We start from the raw sequence: 19,950 nt of genomic DNA on the forward strand, positions 1-19,950 counted from the left end.
GCCCCCAATCTGTTCTTAACTGTTTGAAATCCTGCCTCCCTGCTGTAAGACCCTGTGCAGACTCTGCCTCCTTGTCTTCATCTGGCAGAGTTAATCCTCGTGGGTGACTCTCCCGAGTGCTTTTGTTCATTCCTCAGAATAGTTCTAAGGCATTAGAATATACATTTCAATAGTTTGTGGTGGGAAGCCTAGGATATAGTTACCTAGCAGTGTGATCTCCATGCAGCCAGGCAGCTTCAGTTCATATTGCATGCTGTGACATGGGACAGGTGTGTTAAGGCTCACTCATGGGACAAGTGTGGAAACATGGGCAAGGGTCTTAGAATTTCAGTTTCTGGTCTGTAACCTGGGGCTCAGGTGATGGTACCTCAGGTGTTGCAAAGCTTCAATGAAGTGCATGTGTTGACATTCACAGCACATGCCAGTTCTTGTTCCTCTAGTTTCAGTGCTTCTGTGTCCCTTTTTAGGCGTGAATTCCTGATGAAGGTTAGGGACCACACCCTCTGCTGTTCTTTGTCCTCAAACTGCGCAGTGCTGAGAAACGAAACAGTCACTGGATGCTGTGGAGCGGAATTAGCATTCAAACTTAATTAGCAAAGACAGTCATTTAAAAAAATTAATTATAAAGGCAAATGTAATCCCTGTTAATCTTCAGCACTGAGATAATCAAAAGGTGGTATAGTTAATAACTAATTATACAAAGGAAAATAATTGGACTATCTTCTAATATCTGTTTAAAAGCAAGCCAAGAGGCAGTTAAGTTTCATGGAGAAAGCACTATTTTATTGTTCTGAATTAGATGCCTTTTTGACTAATTCTGATTTTTAAGTGTTAGAACTTCATAGACTTCAACAAATTAAGATTTCTGAAAATTTAAATTTTTAATTACATAGTGGATGAAGTCCCAATTCATTCATACAGTGAGTTGTTAAAAATCTAGCTGAAGTAATTGAGTTAACATTCTTCTGCCACTTAGACCGTTTTCTTCGTAGCTTCATACCATTATAAACAGTGAAACAGGCAACAGTTTAGCAAATCCAACAGTAAGAGCTTTGTGAATGTTCACTTCTCATGTGCTCATACATCACCGGTATTTAGCATTAACTGAAGCTGAGTTGAGGTTCTGGATTAAGTCCCTTACTCTCAGGCCCTTGCTCTCCTCCAGGCTGCAGGTCTCCGTCTCCCTGCTGCTCTCATGGCAGTAGAACCCCACCCACGGGTCCACGCCTTCGGTGCTTGGGACAGATGTGGTCTCATTTGGTCCTCCCTGCCATTTGTTAGAAAGGATGTGAGCTGTGTTGGGTAGTTGAGGAGCAGCTGGGAAGGCTGGCACCAGTGGTCTGCCTCTGACTCGGTGCTCTGCGTCCTTTCTCTCCGTGGCACCTGCTGCTTCAGCACTAACTATTCTCAAAGCCACAGATGCTCATCTCTGAAAGCCTCTGTTTATCTGTTTCCATTGCTGTAACTCAAGAATTTGGAAATATATATATCAGCTCTGTGTTCCTGCCTTTAGATCAGGTGAAAAAAGGTATAACCAGGATACGTGTAATCAGATTAAGTAAGCCTCCTTCGGTGATCTGTTTTCATTAGCTGTGTCATCTTTCCATAAATAGTACACAGCATTTCCTGTCCAGAAACCATTGCAGCATCCGTTACTGAACTGGGGTTACTTTGCCTTGTATCTCCAGGGTTTCCTTTCCTCATTCAAGGGAACCTATGGTTAATAATTAAGTGATATTAGGACATTACAATAGTTTTTTTTTTTTTTGAACTTTTTTGTTGTTGATTTAGTTTTTGTTTTCTAAAGATTTCTTTTTATTTATTTGAAAGGCAGAGTTATGGAGATTTTTCATCTGTTGGTTTGCTCCCTTAAGGGTTTCAGCGATCATGATTGGGACAGACAGTCCAGGGACCTGGAGCTTCTTCCATGTGGTACGGGTACAAGTACTTGGGGCTTCAGCAGCTGCTTTTCCAAGGTTCAGTAGCAGGGAAGTGGATTGCAAGTGGAGTAACTGGGACTCAAACCAATGCCCCTACAGATGCCTGCGTCATTGGCAGTGGCTCTGGCTGCTGTGCCATGGCACTGGCCCCTCAGCAATACTCTTGGTTGGACTTTGGCAGAAACTCTAAGAGCCTTAAGCTGTAACAGGCATGTGGATGAAGCGCCTGTCTCACAGTGATCCATGGACTTTGGTGGTGTGTTTAGGTTGGTGTTCCAAGTTGAATGTTGAAGGGAAGACCCTGTTTTATTTTTAGAAAATATAGATATTTCCCTCTTTAGCTCTTAGAAAACGTTAGGTAAGATTTTTATTTAAGTAATCAGAATTATTCTTACTATACCTTCCCAGAGAGCCATGTTTTTTTTTCCTAGGAATTTTCTTTTCATAATACATATTTTAATGAATTTTATATAGTGCTTAAGGTTTAGTAAATGCCTCGTTTTTTCACACTTTATCAGAATCTTGAACTTCTGATGAATTGATGTTTATACTTTTCCTCTTTGCATGCCTCATTTTGTATTTAAGAGAAATTTATATGCTGAAAAGAAACTTAGATTAGCAAATGAGCATATAATAAACTTTGTTTCTAAATTGAGTTATATTTATATGTGAGAACAGCGGAAACCTTTTAAGGCATTTGCTTAAGCAAAATATTTCTGCTAAATGTTTTCTTGGCATCTTCAATTTAGGAGGAATATTTGAAGTTGTAAAATATATTCATCCAGCCGATATTTATGGGCATCCCGTGTGTTCCAACCTTGTACTAAACCCAATAGCTGAATAGATCTAAAGCCAGCCATTTACTAAAATTGAGGGTTTTTGTTGTTGTTATTTTTGTTGTTTATTAAAAAAAAACATTAGATTTTGTTACTTTCACAGCCCGCAGTTTTTAGGAAATGTTGGGAAGTACTGATGTGTAGGGATAACTGAATGTAGTCAGTATAGATAAGTGAGTGCAGTTGTCTGCATCCAGTACTTGCTCGGTAGAGCAGATCCCAGGATTAGCTTCAAGAAACAGGTGTCCGGAGAAGAAGGCGCACAGAGATGCAGACGCAGAAATACTCAGGAGATGTGTTGTCCAGACAAACACTGTGTTAAGAACTCTGTGCTCTGAAAGGTTTTCTACTAGTCTCCTGCCTGTCTCATTCTGACCCATTCTTTCCATTATCAGAAATTAAAAGTCAAATTGGATGAATTCAAGAAGTTGGCAGACAATAGCATAGTAGAATGTTACAGGCCAGTGCCTGTTCAGTGTACACAGTGGCATAAAAGAACAGAGAAGGGCCTGGACGGTGGCCTCGTGGTTAAAGTCCTCGCCTTGAACATTTTGGGATCCCAAATGAGCACTGGTTCTAATCTTGGCAGCCTCACTTCCCATCCAGCTCCTTGCTTATGGCCTGGGAAAATCAGTCGAGTATGGCCCATAGCCTTGGGAGCCTGCACCCAGGTGGGAGACCTAGAAGAACTCCTGGCTCCTGGCTTCAGATTGGCGCAGCTCAGACCGTAAGCAGTTACTTGGGGAATGAATCATTAGATGGATGATCTTCCTCTCTGTCTCTCCTCTCTCTATATATGACTTTGCAATAAAAATAAACAAATTTTTAAAAAAAAGAGAGAGAGAGAAGAACTCAAAGCTTAATAAGCTCAGTGTGGCTAGATTGTTACTTGTGGTAGAGGAATGTCAGGAGACGAATGTGAGAAGTAGAGTTTAGTCAAATTATTTGGCAGATCTCGGATGTAGAAGCTGAATTCACGCATTGCGAAATCAGGTGTTATTTAAACTGGCGTAACATGATCAGATTAGCTTCTCAAAGGGAAATTCTCTTGGCAGTGTGAAGATTGGGTTTAAATGAAGGAGATTAGTAGCCAAGAGAATGATTTTGTAATACATTGTTAACATAAGATTTTAGTTTTGAAAATAGTTGTTTGACTCCCTCGTGTGTAGTTTTTGATTGAATATTGAATGATTTATCATTTAAAAGCTCCAGTAAATAAATGTGACAGCCATTCAGTGACCAGTCAGCATTTTCATTTGTTGTTATTAATGGTTTTTTCTACACGTGTGGTTTGAAGCCTTCAGGAAGCTTTGGCTAAAGCGTTTGCTGAATGTGAATCTCAGTTCTGTTTGTGTAAGTTTGCTCTATGAACCTGTCTGACATTCCCTTGAAGTCTGGTAAAGCCTGAATAAGTTACCCTCACGGTCATTGCTGCGTTCATCCTCTGTGGTTTATCATTGTGAAATTGATGGCAAGAGTGATTACTGAGATTCTGATTTGTTTAATGCCATCTCCTTCAGCAGTATATGTTGTGGAAAAATGAACTTCCGCTATTTGAAATGTTTTCCTTGTTTGCTTCTTTAACTCTTTGAATTGCAATATGCATTTCCCTTGATTTTATACTTCTTTTGATCTGTGTTCAGACATTTAACTGTTGAATGATTTTAGCTGTTAAAGTTTGTACTTTGAAAAAAAAAACATGTTCAGCATATAATTAAAGAGCTTGCAGCACTCTAACCTGTTGTTAACAGTGTGTGTGTGTGTGTGTTGTTGTGTTTGCTTTCAGAACACCGTCGTGGAAGCCTCTATCCAGCTCCCTGCTTCCCTATTCTCACCAAAACAGAAAAGAGAAGTCCGGCCGATGGATGACTCGCTCTATAAGCTGCAACTCATTGCGTTCCGCAACGGAAAGCTTTTTCCTGCCACTGGGAATTCAACAAATCTGGCTGATGATGGGAAACGGCGTTCAGTGGTTACCCCCGTGATCCTCACCAAAATAGGTTTGTGTGCGTCCTCTGTTACCCTGCAGTCACCGGCCATTGTGGCTTTGTAGCTCACCGTTCCCTAAAACGCTGATTTCTATGCATTTTGATTTCAGTGAGTCACTAGTGGAAAAAGATCCTGTCGAGTACTCATTAGTGCGTAAGTTGACGTTTAAATGTCTGTAAAGTTTGTTTCAGAAATGTTTTTATTTCCTGTTTGCTCCAGATGGTGTGAATGTAGATACCCACCACATCCCTGTTAATGTGACCCTGCGTCGAATTGCGCACGGAGCAGATGCTGTTGCCGCCCAGTGGGATTTTGATTTGCTGAATGGGCAAGGAGGCTGGAAGTCAGACGGGTGCCATATCCTGTACTCGGATGAGAACATCACCAGCATTCAGTGCTACTCCCTTAGCAACTACGCGGTTCTCATGGTACGGCCGTTGTTCGCTAAGTGCACAAACACTGAGTATTCCCATTTTTCCCTATGCATAGCGAAGCTTGCTCTTTTTAATTCTGTTAGAAGTGATGTTTGCTGTGATCCTGGTTTTCCAGTGAAGTTGTAGTACTACTCAGTGACATGTAGAGACTGCTTTTGGGATAGGGATTTTTAGTAAACCTGATAAGGGAATAAGTCCAGCACATTATTTTGACCGTATGAAACTTGCTGCAGTTTTGGGTTTCTGCCATCTCCTCCTTTCAATGAGAAAAGTGACTCATTTGCCCAAGGGTACACAGTGAGTGGTGGAGGCAGCTTTTCTCCCTTGGCTGTCTGATGCCTTTTCCTGCCACATGTTGTAATTATCTGAAGCTCTTTGTAAGCTCAGAATCGATGGAGGTAATTTCAGTTTTGTCACTTCAAGTGTTAGTGTTGATACAAACAATGTGTTTTCAGTCTTTATGCCAGTCAATGTAATTCCGTTTTATTTACCGTTGCTAATATCCATCAAATTTTCTGGGTAAAATAACTAGCTACTAATGTAAAGAAACGGATCCATTTAGTATCTTATTACTCAAATGGATCTGATTTCCAAGCAGATAACTATGAAATTGTTATAGGTATTACTATGAGTATTATAATATAGGTATCACTATAATTATTATAAAGTATAGTAGCATGGTAGACTATTTTGGAGGTGTAATGATGAATTTAAAAGACATTTCCCAGAAGTGGCCTGAAGACAGCATAGAGGTAAGGACCTTTAGGGTTTTATTTCTGTTTGCAGCTTTGAATCTGCTGTTTTCCCTCAGAGCACAAAGCAACACTTGCTGTTTAAAATGACCCTGGCTAAGCCTGCATTGTAATGAATTTCTCTTAATTCTTTCCTGATTTTCTTTGTGCCTCGGCTTTTTGTACTGCACCCGCGTACACAGTCAGGTGGACAGAGAGGCAAGTGGACTGTTTAGCAAGGCCTGAGTGGTATCCTCTAAGTGACATCATAGGCATGTTGCACAGCTGGAAGCATGAAACTTGAACTTGCCTCCTGCTCAACTGACCTGGGCAAAATCTGTCCTAGTTATATAGGGGTCATTCTTCCCAACTTAATGTCGCTTGTTTGCCGTTCTCTTCAGCAGTGAAAGGTATTAGATTTCTGTAAGATCATGTTTTACTATTTTGAGGTTGATTTTCAAAGCATAAAGCATACACTAATACATGAGATACTTTCTCTGTAAAAGTATTTTCTCATTTAAGTTTTGAGTATATAGTAACCTGAGACTGTGAGGTTCTGCAGGAGAAATAATGGAGAATACAGCATTGTCTTTAATTTATATGGTAGTTACCTAGAGAAATTTGGGTAAAATAAATGATTCATGGCACACACTGTCAGTTATCAGCTTCACTGTGATGCTGCACCTTGTGAAACTTCTATTTTCATTTAATACCAGTTTAAAGCATCTATTTCTGAACTTCCGAGCTGTTCTGTTAAACTATTTAAATTAGTATAATCCTTTTCTAGAAGGAATAAGCTATTCTTTTATCTTTCAGACTTTTAATCTTTTTAAAAATGTAATACACATTTCTTTAAAGCTAAATACAGTACCAAGATATTTTTTTTCTGTGAGAGTTTCCTTTCCCTCTTCTTAGATGTGACTTTGCCACCTAGGGGCGGCAATGTGAAGTGTATCTGATTTTGACAAAATTATAATACAGTGTATGGGAGTTAGTAGATAATTACAGATAAAGGCATAGTTAATGACATTATACTGGCCCAAATAATTAGAACTAGGTCTAAGCGAGAAGAAATGTCTTAAAAGCTGGAATTCAGTATCTTTTCCTTTTACTAAACTTTTTAAATATACTTATTTATTTGAAAGGTGGAATTGCAGAGAGATAAAGGCAGAGAGGAAAAGCTCTTCCATTCTCTAGCTTGCTTCCCAAATAGTCACAGCAGCCTCCGATGAGTCAGGCAGAAGTTAGGGGCTAGAAAGCAAGATCTCTCATGTGGATGGCAGGTGCCTAGGCGTTTGGGCATCTTCTAATGTTTTCCCGGGAAAACATCGCAGGGAGCTGGATCCAAAGTGGAACAGCTCGGATATAAACTGGCATCTATGTGGGATGCAAGGACTGCAGGTGGCTTCTAACCTACTGTACTACTTATCACTGGCCCCTACTTCTTTTAAATAATAAAAATCTTATTTTTCTTGAATTACATCACCATGTGTTTTCTTATATAATAAGCTGCAGTTCCTGTTTGAAATCGAGAATGCATCTCGTGATCTTGTTTTTAAGAGTCTTCTATTGAAAACATAAACTATTAAGGCTTTATTAAAAGATTTGTAACGGGTAACTTAATTGGTTCAGAGTACATCCTGCTATATTTAATTATATTCTAAAGTCTCAGAGGGAACCAGACAAAACAGCTAAGTGGAAATTGTATTTACTTGAAGCATGAGATCAAAAACAGTTTGGGATGAAGATTCAAAGAAAGATAAAAAAAAAAAAACACAGCCTAGTCAGAAAACGCAGTAATGATTGGGGTCAAATTAGTGATTCTTGGGATTTTAATCAGTAAAGGCAAAATAATTTGCATCACAGGAGTCCCCTTTGTTATTCTTACCTAGAAGTAGGAAATTGGAGAGCACTGAATGTGTTTTGCTCCCCCTAGTGATACTTTTAAAATTGTGTAAAACATGTTGGATGAGAGTAAACTTCAGTTTCATTTACTGTCTGATTGACCGCAAGTGCCACCCATGGTTCTGTTGAAGTATTTTTAAGTAGATACCACATTGACATGGATCCTGGGCAAGTTCAGTTAGTTTCTCTTTTTTATTATTTAATTAATTACATTGCATTATGTGACACAGTTTTATAGGTACTAGGATTTCCCCCACCCTCCCCAAACTCTGCCCCCATGGTGGATTCCTCCACCTTGTTGCATTACCACAGTTCAAGATCAGTTGAGATTCTTTAATTGCGAGCATATACCAAGCATAGAGTTCAGCATCTTATTGTCCAAATTCAACGGCTTGTTGGGGAGACCATCTCTGGTCTGAAGGTAGAGCCGGCAGAGTATCATCCCTATCAATTAAAAGCTCTGACATAACATCAGCAACAATTTATAATGTTATGGAATTAATTGACATAGTATTGAGTAACCAAAATGTTAAAAAAAAAAAAATGCAAGTTCTGAACCACATCCTGTGACTCCTTCGTTGACATTTCAATTTTAGTTTATACACGACCGGGTTCTATACACCTTAAAATGGCTATAGATTACTATTCAGCTGTCTTGTGTCTATTTACATTATAGTATTTAGCATTATATAGCGTTAAAGCATAATATTGCTGAACTTGCATTTTTTTTTTTTTTCGGGTAGTCTAGACTGGCTTATAACTCTAACAGGACATATGTCAACAGTTGAGGTGCAGAACAGTTTTAGGAGGGGTGTGCAGAGAAATCTTCAATACCCTAGTGAGGAGTAACCAATCATTGTGTCCCACCTAGTAAGGTATAAGTGTATCCACGCTGACCGTTTCCTGTCTGATTCCAAGCTTTCTTGTTGTTCTCTATCTATTCTAGAGTTTTGTGTGTTTGTTTGTTTTGAGGGGTTTCTGGAGCGATCCTGATGGTCATTGTGAGAGAGGGTGGGGACCCAAAGTTGGAACCAAGCCAGGACCAGAGAAAGCTCTCCTCCCTAGTCCTGAAGGAAGTTTACTGTTCTTCTGTTTCTGCGGACTGCTCAGGGCTCCTGGCTGTTGTACTGATGCCCTTTGGATCCTGCTAAGAAGGATTTGGATTTCTTTCATCCCGTGTGGTGGATCCAAGCGGGAGTGGATGACCTCATAGTTCTTGACCTCTGAAGGCACTCCCGTTCCCCGTGGTCTCCTTGGCAGTTGGGATGTAGCCCTTGGTGTTCATACTGATGGTCCTTGGTGAGATTCCATGAGTCTTCAGGGTTGGGATACAAACCTCCTCCTGTTCCCCTGCTCCACTCTGGGGTCCCCCCCTGCTCTGTGCATATGACCTCCTGTTGAGAGGTTGTCAGGACCGCTCTTATTTCCCCTTATATGTCTTTGTAGTTTAACTATTATCTAATGCTGATCCGAGTCTGTTGTCTGTGAGTTACCAGTTATGATCCTGGTAGGTTGTGTTTCGCGTCTTCCTTACACAATCTAGGGAGATGGAAGATTTTTCTGCTCTCCCTCCCCACTATGGGATAACATAGGGTATTAAAAGTATATTAGCTTTGTCTGATCTCGGAAGCTAAGCAGGGTCGGGCCTGGTTAGTACTTGGATGGGAGATAGTTTCTTATTGAAGATATTTTCATGTGTTTGCATCAGAATGTTCAGTCACGTTTTACCGAAGAGTTTGTTTTCTGGATCATGTTTGTTGCATGAAATACTGTACCTGAAAGATGGCGTTGATGCTGGTACAGGTTAAGGAAGATTATCCTGCTCATCTGTGTTAGGCAGTGTGTGGCAGGTACTCCTCTGATCCCTGTGCATGCACATGCTTGCACCTCACAGCAGTCTCATGGGATGCAGTGCTGTTTATCGTCATTCTGGGCAGGTGACAGCTGGGGAGAATGAGGCAAAGAAGTGATGTTCCATGCTCACAAAGTTAAGCTTGAATTGGGATTGGAAGTTAAACATTCTAGAGAGGATGATGTGGATTTTCCATCTACTGATTCACTCCCCCAGATGGCTGCAACAGCTGAGAAATCCCATTTGAGTCTCCCATCTGGTTCCCAAACAGGCACATTAGCAGGGAGCTGGACAGAAAGCCACATAACTAGGACTCGAACCTGTGTTCATTGTGACACATCAGTGTCGCAGGCTGTAGTTGAATTTGCTGCACTATAGTGTGTGCCTCAAGAATCTCCCTATCACAGTCATGTCTTTCTGATTTTAAAAGATTTATTTATTTTTTATTTGAAAGGCAGAGTTTACAGAAAGGAGAGAGAAATCTTCTGTCCACTGCTATACTTCCCAAATGGTCGCAGTGGCCAGAGCTAAGATGATCCGAAGCCAAGAACCAGGAGCTTCTTCCTCCCAACCTCCCACATGAGTGCAGGGACCCAGCGACTTGGAACTTGCTTTACTATTTTTCCAGTGCACAAGCAGGGAGCCGGATTAGAAGTGGGGCTGCCGGGACACAAACAGGCACCACTGGGATGTCAGCGCTTGCAGGAGGCCACCTCGCCTGGATTTTAGTTACTGCCGAGTGCTAACGTTCCTGTTATAGTTTGATTCTATCTGTTATGCAGATTCCAGTACTTGTTCATGCAGTATCTTTTTATACACTTAATAGGACATCTGCAGGCTAGACGTCTAAGGGTTGGTACTCAAAAGGTTCAGCGTTTTTTCCCCTTTTTCGTTAAGTTGTGATGTTGGGCAAATCACAGCCCTGAGGTTTGCGTCTTGGTATGTATCCATGTAGTTGCAGCCACTTAGTCAACAGCAGCATCGAGGTTTGTCCTGGAGAAATCAGCAGCCTCCTTATCCTTTTCTAATTAATTTGCTTTTGCCATCTTAAGATATCGCTCAGCCTTCTTTTATCATAAATAAATTTTGCCCATTTTTAGCTTTGTAAATGGAATTGTACAGTATGTACTTGTGTCTAATTCCTTTCGTATCATTAGATTTACCTTAGTTTTAGCATGGGGCAGCAGTATATTCATTTTAATAGTAGTCTACTTTATGATTATATGAGAATTTGTTCATTCTTTTGTTCTGCATGTTTGTGTTGCCTCTCCATTGTAACTCTCATGAAAAAGCTGCTAAGTCCTCACTTGCATGTTTTTTGTTTGTTTGTTTTTGGTAGAAATATTTAGGAGAGAAAATGGTGGCTTACAGATAAAGCGTATGTTTAACTTTAGTAGGTAATGCCACACCATTGCCTAAAACTGGTTCTGTTGGTTTGCAGTCTCACCATTAATCGCAGTTGGAGTTCCCCCACATTCTTGCCTATCTTTGGAATGGGCAATTCTTTTAAAAAACTGATGAATATAGGGGACAGATTTTGTGCATTCTATGTGTTCAATTCCGAGAAGCAAGAACACTTCCCTCACTCCCCTGTTCCTCCCCCAATACCCTTCCCTCCCTCCTCCTCTCTGTTTTTGCAAAGGCGTGATTTTAATACACTGCGTGTGCACAGGCTTAATTTGCTACTAATCATAATGTTCCAACAGGTAGAAAGTTGGAAGACCACATCTCCACTCAAACATGAACATAGACTAAACACAGCAACCATATCCCAAAGTGACCGTTTTATTTTTTATATTGTATATTAGCTGCCACATAGCAGAGAACACATATTTGTCTTTTTCTAATTATTAATGTGATTTAGTGAATTGAACTTTCCAGCGGTTTTATATTTAGTAATCCCCAGATCTTAAGTAGCCCCCTGCCTCCATTTTTTTAAAGATTTATTTATTTGAAAGGCAGAACTAGAGAGAGAGAAGTAGAGTCAGAGATCTCCCATCTGCTAGTTTATGCCCCAGACAGCTGGAGCTGCGCCAGGTGGAGGTCAAGAGCTGGGCACCTTCCTGATCATCTTTGTGAGGACGTGAGCCTTTCCTGCTGCTTTCCAGGCATGTCGTCAGGGAACTTAATCACAGGTGGAGCAGCTCCGGTTGCAACTGGTGCCCACAGAGGATATCAGTGTCACATGCAGGGGCTTATTGCACTATGCCGTGGTGCCGGCGCCTGAAGTAACTGTTATCAATAGTATTTGTTATTCAATATCAAAAAGACCAAATTTTAGAAATTCTTTCCATTTATTTGCATCTTCAATAATGATCATTTTTGTAGATATATGCACACTTTCATTATTTTAATTTTCTCTTCATTGGTGCACCTAACTGCTGTGGAAAGTTTATTTTTCACTGGGTAGCTTAATTCTCACCTTCATCTTGGTTCCATAGAAAGCGTTGACTCAGGTCTCATTGAGTTGTGGACTTTTGGCTGTGTAAGAGTCAGGGCCAACACCTGTCTAATGTTATTTATGTCTGGGTCACAAATAATGAGTGACAGTCGCACTACTTTCCCAGGGTGCCCCCGTGCCATGCTTAGTGATGACGTGGCTCACCATTACAAAGCCTCTGTTTGTTTACCACAATAGTTGAAAAGAATTCACTTTTCATTTTAGTTCTTTAACTTGATTACTGTCTTGATGCCCCAGGCTTCTAAATGGTCTTAAATTACATTTTTCTTCTGTGTTGCCTGACCTAGTCAGGTGCAGTGCTTTTATTTTATCTTATTATTATTTTTTCAATGGGTTGTGCCTGGCTTCCTGAGCTGGACTGGCATGAGACTCTCCACTCATTATTTTTTCAAGACAGCAGAGTCAAGCATGGTTTTAAATTTTTTTCATGGTCCTAATTTTAATGATCAGTAAGTACTTGCAAAGGACCCAGGATTTGCGTCTTGATCCACAAAGCCCAGAATGTTTGTTTTCTGCCCTTTCTTTGTTAACTCTTGCATCTGTCTCGCCTGTTGTGATAGGTCCCTGGGCTTTTATTTCTACCCTTCGTCAGAATTGTAAAGATTGCCACCCTCTGTTGGAACACGTAGTTTCTTTTTCATTCTCTGTCAAGTGTATTTGTACTGCTATATTTTGAAAATATTTGTTTATTTGATTTGAAAACTAGAATGACAGGGAGAAACAGAGAAAGGCATACCGAGACAGCTCAGCCTTTCATCAGTTGTTTTACTCCCCACATGGCCGCAGCCTTAGCAGGTCAGTTCGACACCAGCAGCTGGGAACTCCTTAGATGTCTCCCACATGGGGATATGCGGCCCCAGTACTTGGGCCACCTGCTGAAACTTCTCCAGGTACATTTGCTGGTTTGGAAGTGGAGCAACTGGGACTCAAACCCGTGCTTCTCTGTAGGATATTGGCATTCCAGGTGGCAGTTGCACCACAATTCCAGCCCTTACATTTGGCTCTTTTTTTTCAATATCTTTGTCTGTTTTAACTTTTAATTGATACATAATCATTGCACAGATTTTAGGGTGCAGCATGACAATTCAGTGTGTACTTGACTTGAAAAAATACCAATTTCCTTTAATCTTTATATAAAGTCTATTTTGAGAATGTAATGGCACCTTGGCTGGTGTTTTATTGGCTAATATCCCGCTGATGTTTCGTTTCCCTGCCAAGGACCATGGAAAGCAATTTTATGTGCCTCTCTTCTGCCCCTCCTCGCACCTTGCAGGATGATTGGTGGGGTCTTATTTTATGGTGAGGTAACTGCCCCAAATCATATGGCTTGCAAGTGGCACCATGTTACGGAATATTTCTTACAGGACTCCAAAGCTGGGAACACGTGAAAGAGTTCTCCAGGCTCAATTCTAGATATTGCAAGTTTACCCTCAAAAATATTCTCCACCCAAGTAACAGCTTTTCATTGAAGCTGGCATGAAATGCCTGTGTTTTTATTAGTGTCTCACCAGTTTTCATTGCCCAAAATTCTTTGAGTTTTGCTGCTCATATTCTGAAATTTAACAGATTGTCATTGCATTGAGGCCACAAAGCATCAGCTGGAGGTGTAGGCATCATGCAAAGACAGCTTGCTCAGTACTGGTCATGTTGGCTGTCACCTGTGTTCTCCCTTTTGTGTGCTTGCTTCGATCCCTGGCCCAGGGCCCTGCTTTGCCAGTCCCGCATACACTGTGCTTAACACTGTGCTTGGCTGTACTGGGCACCCTGCTAATACTAGTTAGGTGAAGCGAGAAGTTCAAGTGTGAGGTTCATCTTTGTGTAGTGGGGCATCCTGTTGGACTTTGGGTTCCCTTGGTTTGTCTCCAGCTTTCCTTTTGTTATTAACCATGTAACTTTTTTCATGAGATAGACTGGTTAAAGTCTCCTGATGGGATCTGTAATTGTATGTGATCAAATTCTGATTCTTCCCAGAACAATTCCTTCCCAACTCCCTTGCAGCCATCTTCGGTGCTCTGTTTTTGCTAGGCCCTTCTGTTTTTTTCCATCTAGTTTTTCTGATTGCTGATATTTTCTTGAGCTTCCGGCCAGTCCTATGTCTACTATGAATTCCTGCACACAGTCATCATTTTATATCTTTAATAAGAGTCAGTGTGACAAGAGATACTGACTCCCATAGCCTCAGTTGGTTAGTCCGGTGAGTGTGGCTCCTTTATGAGAACAGTAGCTTTAAACTTGAAGTTGGCCATTTGTTTCCCCCAAGACCATGGCTGCCCTCTGGTTAGAATCCTAGAGTGGGTAGCCAGGCTCCTTTGGATTTCAGTTCTCACAGCGCCTAACTTCGCTGTGTCTCATTTTTTTCATGAGGGTTTATAACATTGTGTGTAAAGTGCTGGATACAGGAAAACCCTGATTATTGCCAGTGCTGTGTAAATGACTTGCTGTTACTGTTTATTAATTTTTGAGCTCTCTGGCTGTGCATCTCTGCCCCACAACCACGCTGCGCTTACTAACATGGAGCTTGGTGATCTGACACTGTGCCTTCTGACTTCTGCTCCTCCTGGCTGGGAATCTCAATGTCTCCTTGGTCTTAAGTAGTGCTTGATGCGTTCACATTTGTGGAAGGAGGTGCACTTGACTGTCGGCGGTCGGGCTTGGAGTAGCTGTTATCTCTGTCATGCCCTCTCAGTTGGCTGGCATGCAGTGACACAAAGGATGACATCAGTAGTTGCGTCCTGAGTCAGCCACATGTGGGCAGCTGTTCCCTCTCCATGATGCTTCAGGCTGAATGGATATTCAAACTGAGAAAGCAGATTGTCCGGTTTGGAGCAACAGTGTGCTATAAATGGTTAATGCAGTTGAAGTTAGAAAGGCAGATTAGCTTATGAGGAAAATAGCACTAAACATCAGTCCCTAAAGAAAAGGGAGAGAAAGGAGGGCCAGCGTTGTTGGTTAGTGCTGTGCCTTAGTTACCTATGGACATGTTAGCAGTGAAGTGTCCGGAATGGTGCTGCTAGAGTGATTCTTCCTGTTTCCCTTTAGGATTTGACAGGCTCTGAACTTTATACCCAAGTGGCCAGCCTCCTGCATCCTGTGGTTTACACGACTGCTGTCATTCTCCTCTTATGTCTTCTGGTGGTCATTGTCAGCTACATATACCATCACAGGTAAGAAGTCCAATTTGGCAAATCTGTGTACTGTGATTTGGAGGCTGGGAGCTTAGTTCACCTTTAATTAGCATAATCTCATTGTAAAGATGGCTACTGTAGAATGCATACCAACTTGATTCATTTCCTGCCATCAGACATGAATAATTAGTGCATGTGATGGTGAATTCATCTCTTGTGGCCTTCAGTCAGTTTGCTGGGTCTGTGTCTGGAAAATCAAAGCTGAGGGAAGGTGGTCCCGGGAGCAGAAAACTATATGGGAGGATTTGCTACTGGAAAATGTGTGTCTAAGTTTGAAACTATGCCAGTAGTTTTATGACTTTTTCCTCTTTTTTTTGCCTTTTATGATGTTCTTAATTTATAGGTGACATTTTTAAGAAAGCATGTGGCATTTAAGTATGGGGTATAGTTTTTGCTAATTGGTGGCAAACCTATGGAAACTTTATTTTATGGTAGGAAATAAAGAACTAAAAGAATTTGCTAAGCAAAATTCACTTTACCAAAGGTTTTGCTTGAATGTATTTTCCTATTTAAGCCAGGAGACATGTGACATTTCTTGACATTTAGTTAAGAAACAAAAGCAGATTTTGATACAAAGGAAGAGTCCAGTGTTCCCTGGGAGAAGCTGGGAAGAAACTCATTGAACATGTAGACCAGGTTGCCCTAGTAAGTCCAGAAAAACACCAACTGGTACTTGCAAATTGTACAGGTAGCCAGGCAGGCAATGGGTTCTAAGATACTGCAGGTGACCAAGTCCACATGGATCTGATGTGGAGAACGTGCATAAACTTGCCTTGGTTCACAGAGTAGTCTTTTTGAATATAAATTTTTTTATAAGAAGCTATTGTGTTATGTGCGGGCCAGTGGTGCAATGGATAACGCGTCTGACTACGGATCAGAAGATTAAAAAGATTAAAGAAGCTATTATGTTATGTAATTCCTCAAGTCCTACATGTGTGACATGTGATTATATGTTTGTTAAATAAAATGTTTAAATAGAAACTTATATTTATTTACATTTGGCCTTTTGCGCAGGTAGAATTGGCTTGTAAGTAGACATCTTAGTGCCTTACCGGATGCACCAGGTTGAGTGTTAATTCTCACTTTGCCCTCCTCCCTTTTTAACAGTTTAATCAGGATCAGCCTCAAGAGCTGGCACATGCTCGTGAACTTGTGCTTTCATGTGTTTCTGACCTGTGTGGTCTTTGTGGGAGGAATCACTCAAACCAGAAATGCCAGTGTCTGCCAAGCAGTAAGTCAAAGTTTAAAAATTGAAAAAGAATGATATTACAAAATAATTTCTGGTGTTTCATTAGCTGTAACAGTGACATAGTTATGCTTTATGTCATTTCATAACTGAATGTGTAACTTGGACAACTTGCCTTTTTTCATTGTGAAGTCAGTGTACTTGGTATGTCTGCTGCAGTACCTAACATGTAATTTTAAAATTTTATAAAATTCTGACTTTTATTAAAACTGATATTTTCAGATCGTAAAATGTTAAAATTAGTTCATTCACCGATAAAAACAATAGAAACCAGAGCAGATTTTGCTGCAATGTAAGAACAGGAAACTCATCAGGTTTGGTAAATATGAGGAATTACATTATACTCAACTCGTTTTTTTTTAAATAAATAATTGTGAAGCTGTAAGTATTATTGGAATGTAAGTATGAACAACTGGAACTTTTCAAGATAGGAATATGAAATAGGTGAAATTGCTTCAACTGTTTATATGGTGTTTTCCCTACGCCTGATAGCGTAGCTATAATGCAGGAATTAAGAATCAGACTCCCTGAGTTTGGGTTTCAGTTCTGCTGTTTACTGGCTCTTTCTGTGGGAAGTTTTGTTGTTCTCTTCAAATTGTTAGAAATATGGACAACAGGAGATTTTCACTCCTAACAAACTCTTCGGTTGGTTGTACAGTATGTTAGCTGTGTGCACAAGGCTATATCGCACCCTTTGGTCCCCCCCACCCTTTTGTCACCAACTCTGTTACGGATTGAGTGCTTTTAAATAAAGATGGCAGTGGAAGATGGCAGTAGTTAGCCTTTGACTAGCTTACTTAATTTAGCGTGGTATCACAGAATTTTATAAGCTTTTCATTTTATGGCTGAAAAATATTCTATTTCCTGTATATAGTGTGTTACTCCCCTTCCTTAGACACACGGATGGTTTCTGCCTCTTGGCTGTTGTCCACAGCACCATGGTGAACAAGAGAGTGCAGGTGTCTCTTTGAGACCATGGTTTCAACATGTCATCCACTTGTGGCTTAGTTTTCTCACCTGTATTTTGGGAACCATGACTGACAGATCAAGTGGTTGTTAATACTTTGAAATAGTAATTTACACATCCATAAAAGTCAATGGAAGTATTGCCAAAGGTACATATAATACAAAGGTTTGCTACTAGTAGTGTGCACAAATGCATATGGTTTATCTAATATCAAAGACTGCCCAGTGTCTAGGATAATCAAAGATGTTTCTGAAACAGGTAAAATTACATGTGAAGAAGATCTAAAGAAGTGGAAAGGTAGACTGCTTCCAAGGATGGAAAGAGTTAATAGCAGACACTGGAAAGTTCTTTTTAAAGTAATCTTTAAATGGAAAGAGAACTAATTTGATGATTTTTTTTTCAATTTATATGAGAGTAAAGGGTCAAGGGAAGATCAAGACATTTGCAGAAGAGAGGAGCCAAGCTGGAAGGTCGTCTTACTTGGCAGCCGGGTTGGGGAGGCTGCGCAAAGACACCCGGGCTGCACTCACTGCCCAGCACAGCAGAAGAGGGTGCAGAGGCAGCGCACAGTGAGCTGTGGTGCGTGCTGGCATGCAGCGGCCAGGGGTGTTACCGCTGAAGAAACAGAGCTGGGGAAAATACACTCGGAGAAACTTAAAATGCATCTATATCCTATGCCGTGTTAAAAAAAAAAAAAAAGTCAACTTAGGTTGAATTAAGAACTTAAAAGCCTGAAAAATTCTTAGTGGAAAATGTCATGGGCCTTGAGACAAGAGAGATTTAAGACAGTGAAAGGCAGTCATTAGGAAAGAGGTACATTTCACTAAAATATCAAGTAAAAAATAAATTCTAAATGGGAAGAAGCTGTACTTGCAGCCATGTGGAGGCACTTGATATTTGTACAGAGAAATGGAATTAAAAGATAAACCCACTCTAGTACAAAAGTGTTTTAGAATCTACATAGTGTTTTTAGAATTTTTATGAAAGTCTTAGAGGTCTCATATTCATGGCTTCCAAAATTTTTGGCACAAAAATGTCTCTTCTAATGCTATTTGCCTTGAGCATATTGAAATTTTCTCATACTGTTGACGGAGCACTAAAATGAAAGCTTATCGCTAACCGTCATCTGGGAGAAGACCGTAGACGGTGCCGGCGGAGTAGCTGTGGGTGCACAAATGTTCTTCTTAGAGTGAACCCCCCCGGGCCTACAGTGCTCAGAGAATCAGCACCATAAGTGGTCACACAGCTGCCCAGGAGAAAAATCCACTGATGTTTTTTGCCTTTACGAGAGCAAAATATAAATAAGTGCGACAGTTTCAAAATTCATGAACTCATGTTGCCTCTTGTATTATTGGCAGAAAGGTAACTGGGAAACTTTACCTTCAAGTGTCACTTCCTTGCTCTGGAATCCAGACATTTTAACTTCTGGGATCAGAAAGTATAACCTTGCCTGTGTGCATCTGTATGTTTGCTTGGACATAAATATTCATAGCTCCATAGACAGCATCAAAAATCTTGCAAACAACCCAAATACCCATCTTGCAGAGAGGGAATGAGTAAACTGTGCTGTCATACAGTAGTCAGAAGTAATGAGTTATGGCAAGACAAAACAATATATATGGGTCAAGTGAAAAAAGCTAATTTCATATATTAGTATATATATATATATATACACATATATATGAGATTGATTTATTTTATTGGAAAATCAGATATACAGAGAGGAGAATGGGAAGAGAGAGAAAGATCTTCTATCTGCTGACTCACTGCCCAGTGACTGCAACAACCAGAGCTGAGCTGATCCGAAGCCAGGAGCTTCTTTCCGGATCTCCCATGCAGATATAGAGTCCCAAGGCTTTGGGCCATCCTCGACTGTTTTCCCAGGCTACAAGCAGGGAGCTGAATGGAAAGTGGGGCCGCCGAGGCATGAACCAGTGCCCAAATGGGGTCCTGGCATGGGCAAGGTGAGGACTTTAGCCACTAGGCAAACACTTTAGGCCCCTCATTTATATTTCATAAAGATAAAAAATAAAATAAACAGTACTTTTTTGTATTTAAAAAGTCACCATTTACTAGACCCAACACAAGGGTATGAAAAGAGGGAAGAAGAAGGTGGCAGAATTGAAGAGAATGAAGTCAGAGACAAAAATCAGTTTTAGAAATACATAAATGCTGGCCTTTAAATTTTTCCGTTTCACATGCAAGTGTACAAGTGGATCATTTATCCTTTAGAAAAAGGGGAAAAAAGCAGACTTGTTTGGCTGAAATGAAAGCAAAAACTAAACTGAAATTTCCCCACAAACCAAAATCCATGGAGAATTTCCATTTCTGTTCAGATACCTGTCTACCTGGCCACAGAGTGAGAATCTTCTACTCAGGGGGTACAGGGCACCTAAGGGTGGCC

At 40.6% G+C, this 19,950-nt stretch overlaps 1 protein-coding gene across 2 annotated transcripts in view; it reads left to right on the forward strand.

The window, feature by feature from the left end:
• ADGRA3 (adhesion G protein-coupled receptor A3) overlaps window positions 1-19,950 on the forward strand; it is a 111,648-nt gene that overhangs the window by 82,016 nt on the left and 9,682 nt on the right. For both annotated transcript variants that reach the window (XM_058670258.1, XM_058670259.1), the window contains 4 exons: window positions 4,563-4,776; window positions 4,985-5,193; window positions 15,188-15,312; window positions 16,441-16,564. In XM_058670258.1, the coding sequence (XP_058526241.1) occupies window positions 4,563-4,776; window positions 4,985-5,193; window positions 15,188-15,312; window positions 16,441-16,564 (672 nt within the window). The remainder of the gene's footprint in view (window positions 1-4,562; window positions 4,777-4,984; window positions 5,194-15,187; window positions 15,313-16,440; window positions 16,565-19,950) is intronic.

This window comes from Ochotona princeps, chromosome 11 (assembly GCF_030435755.1).
Source record: "Ochotona princeps isolate mOchPri1 chromosome 11, mOchPri1.hap1, whole genome shotgun sequence".
Classification (NCBI taxonomy): Eukaryota; Metazoa; Chordata; class Mammalia; order Lagomorpha; family Ochotonidae; genus Ochotona; species Ochotona princeps.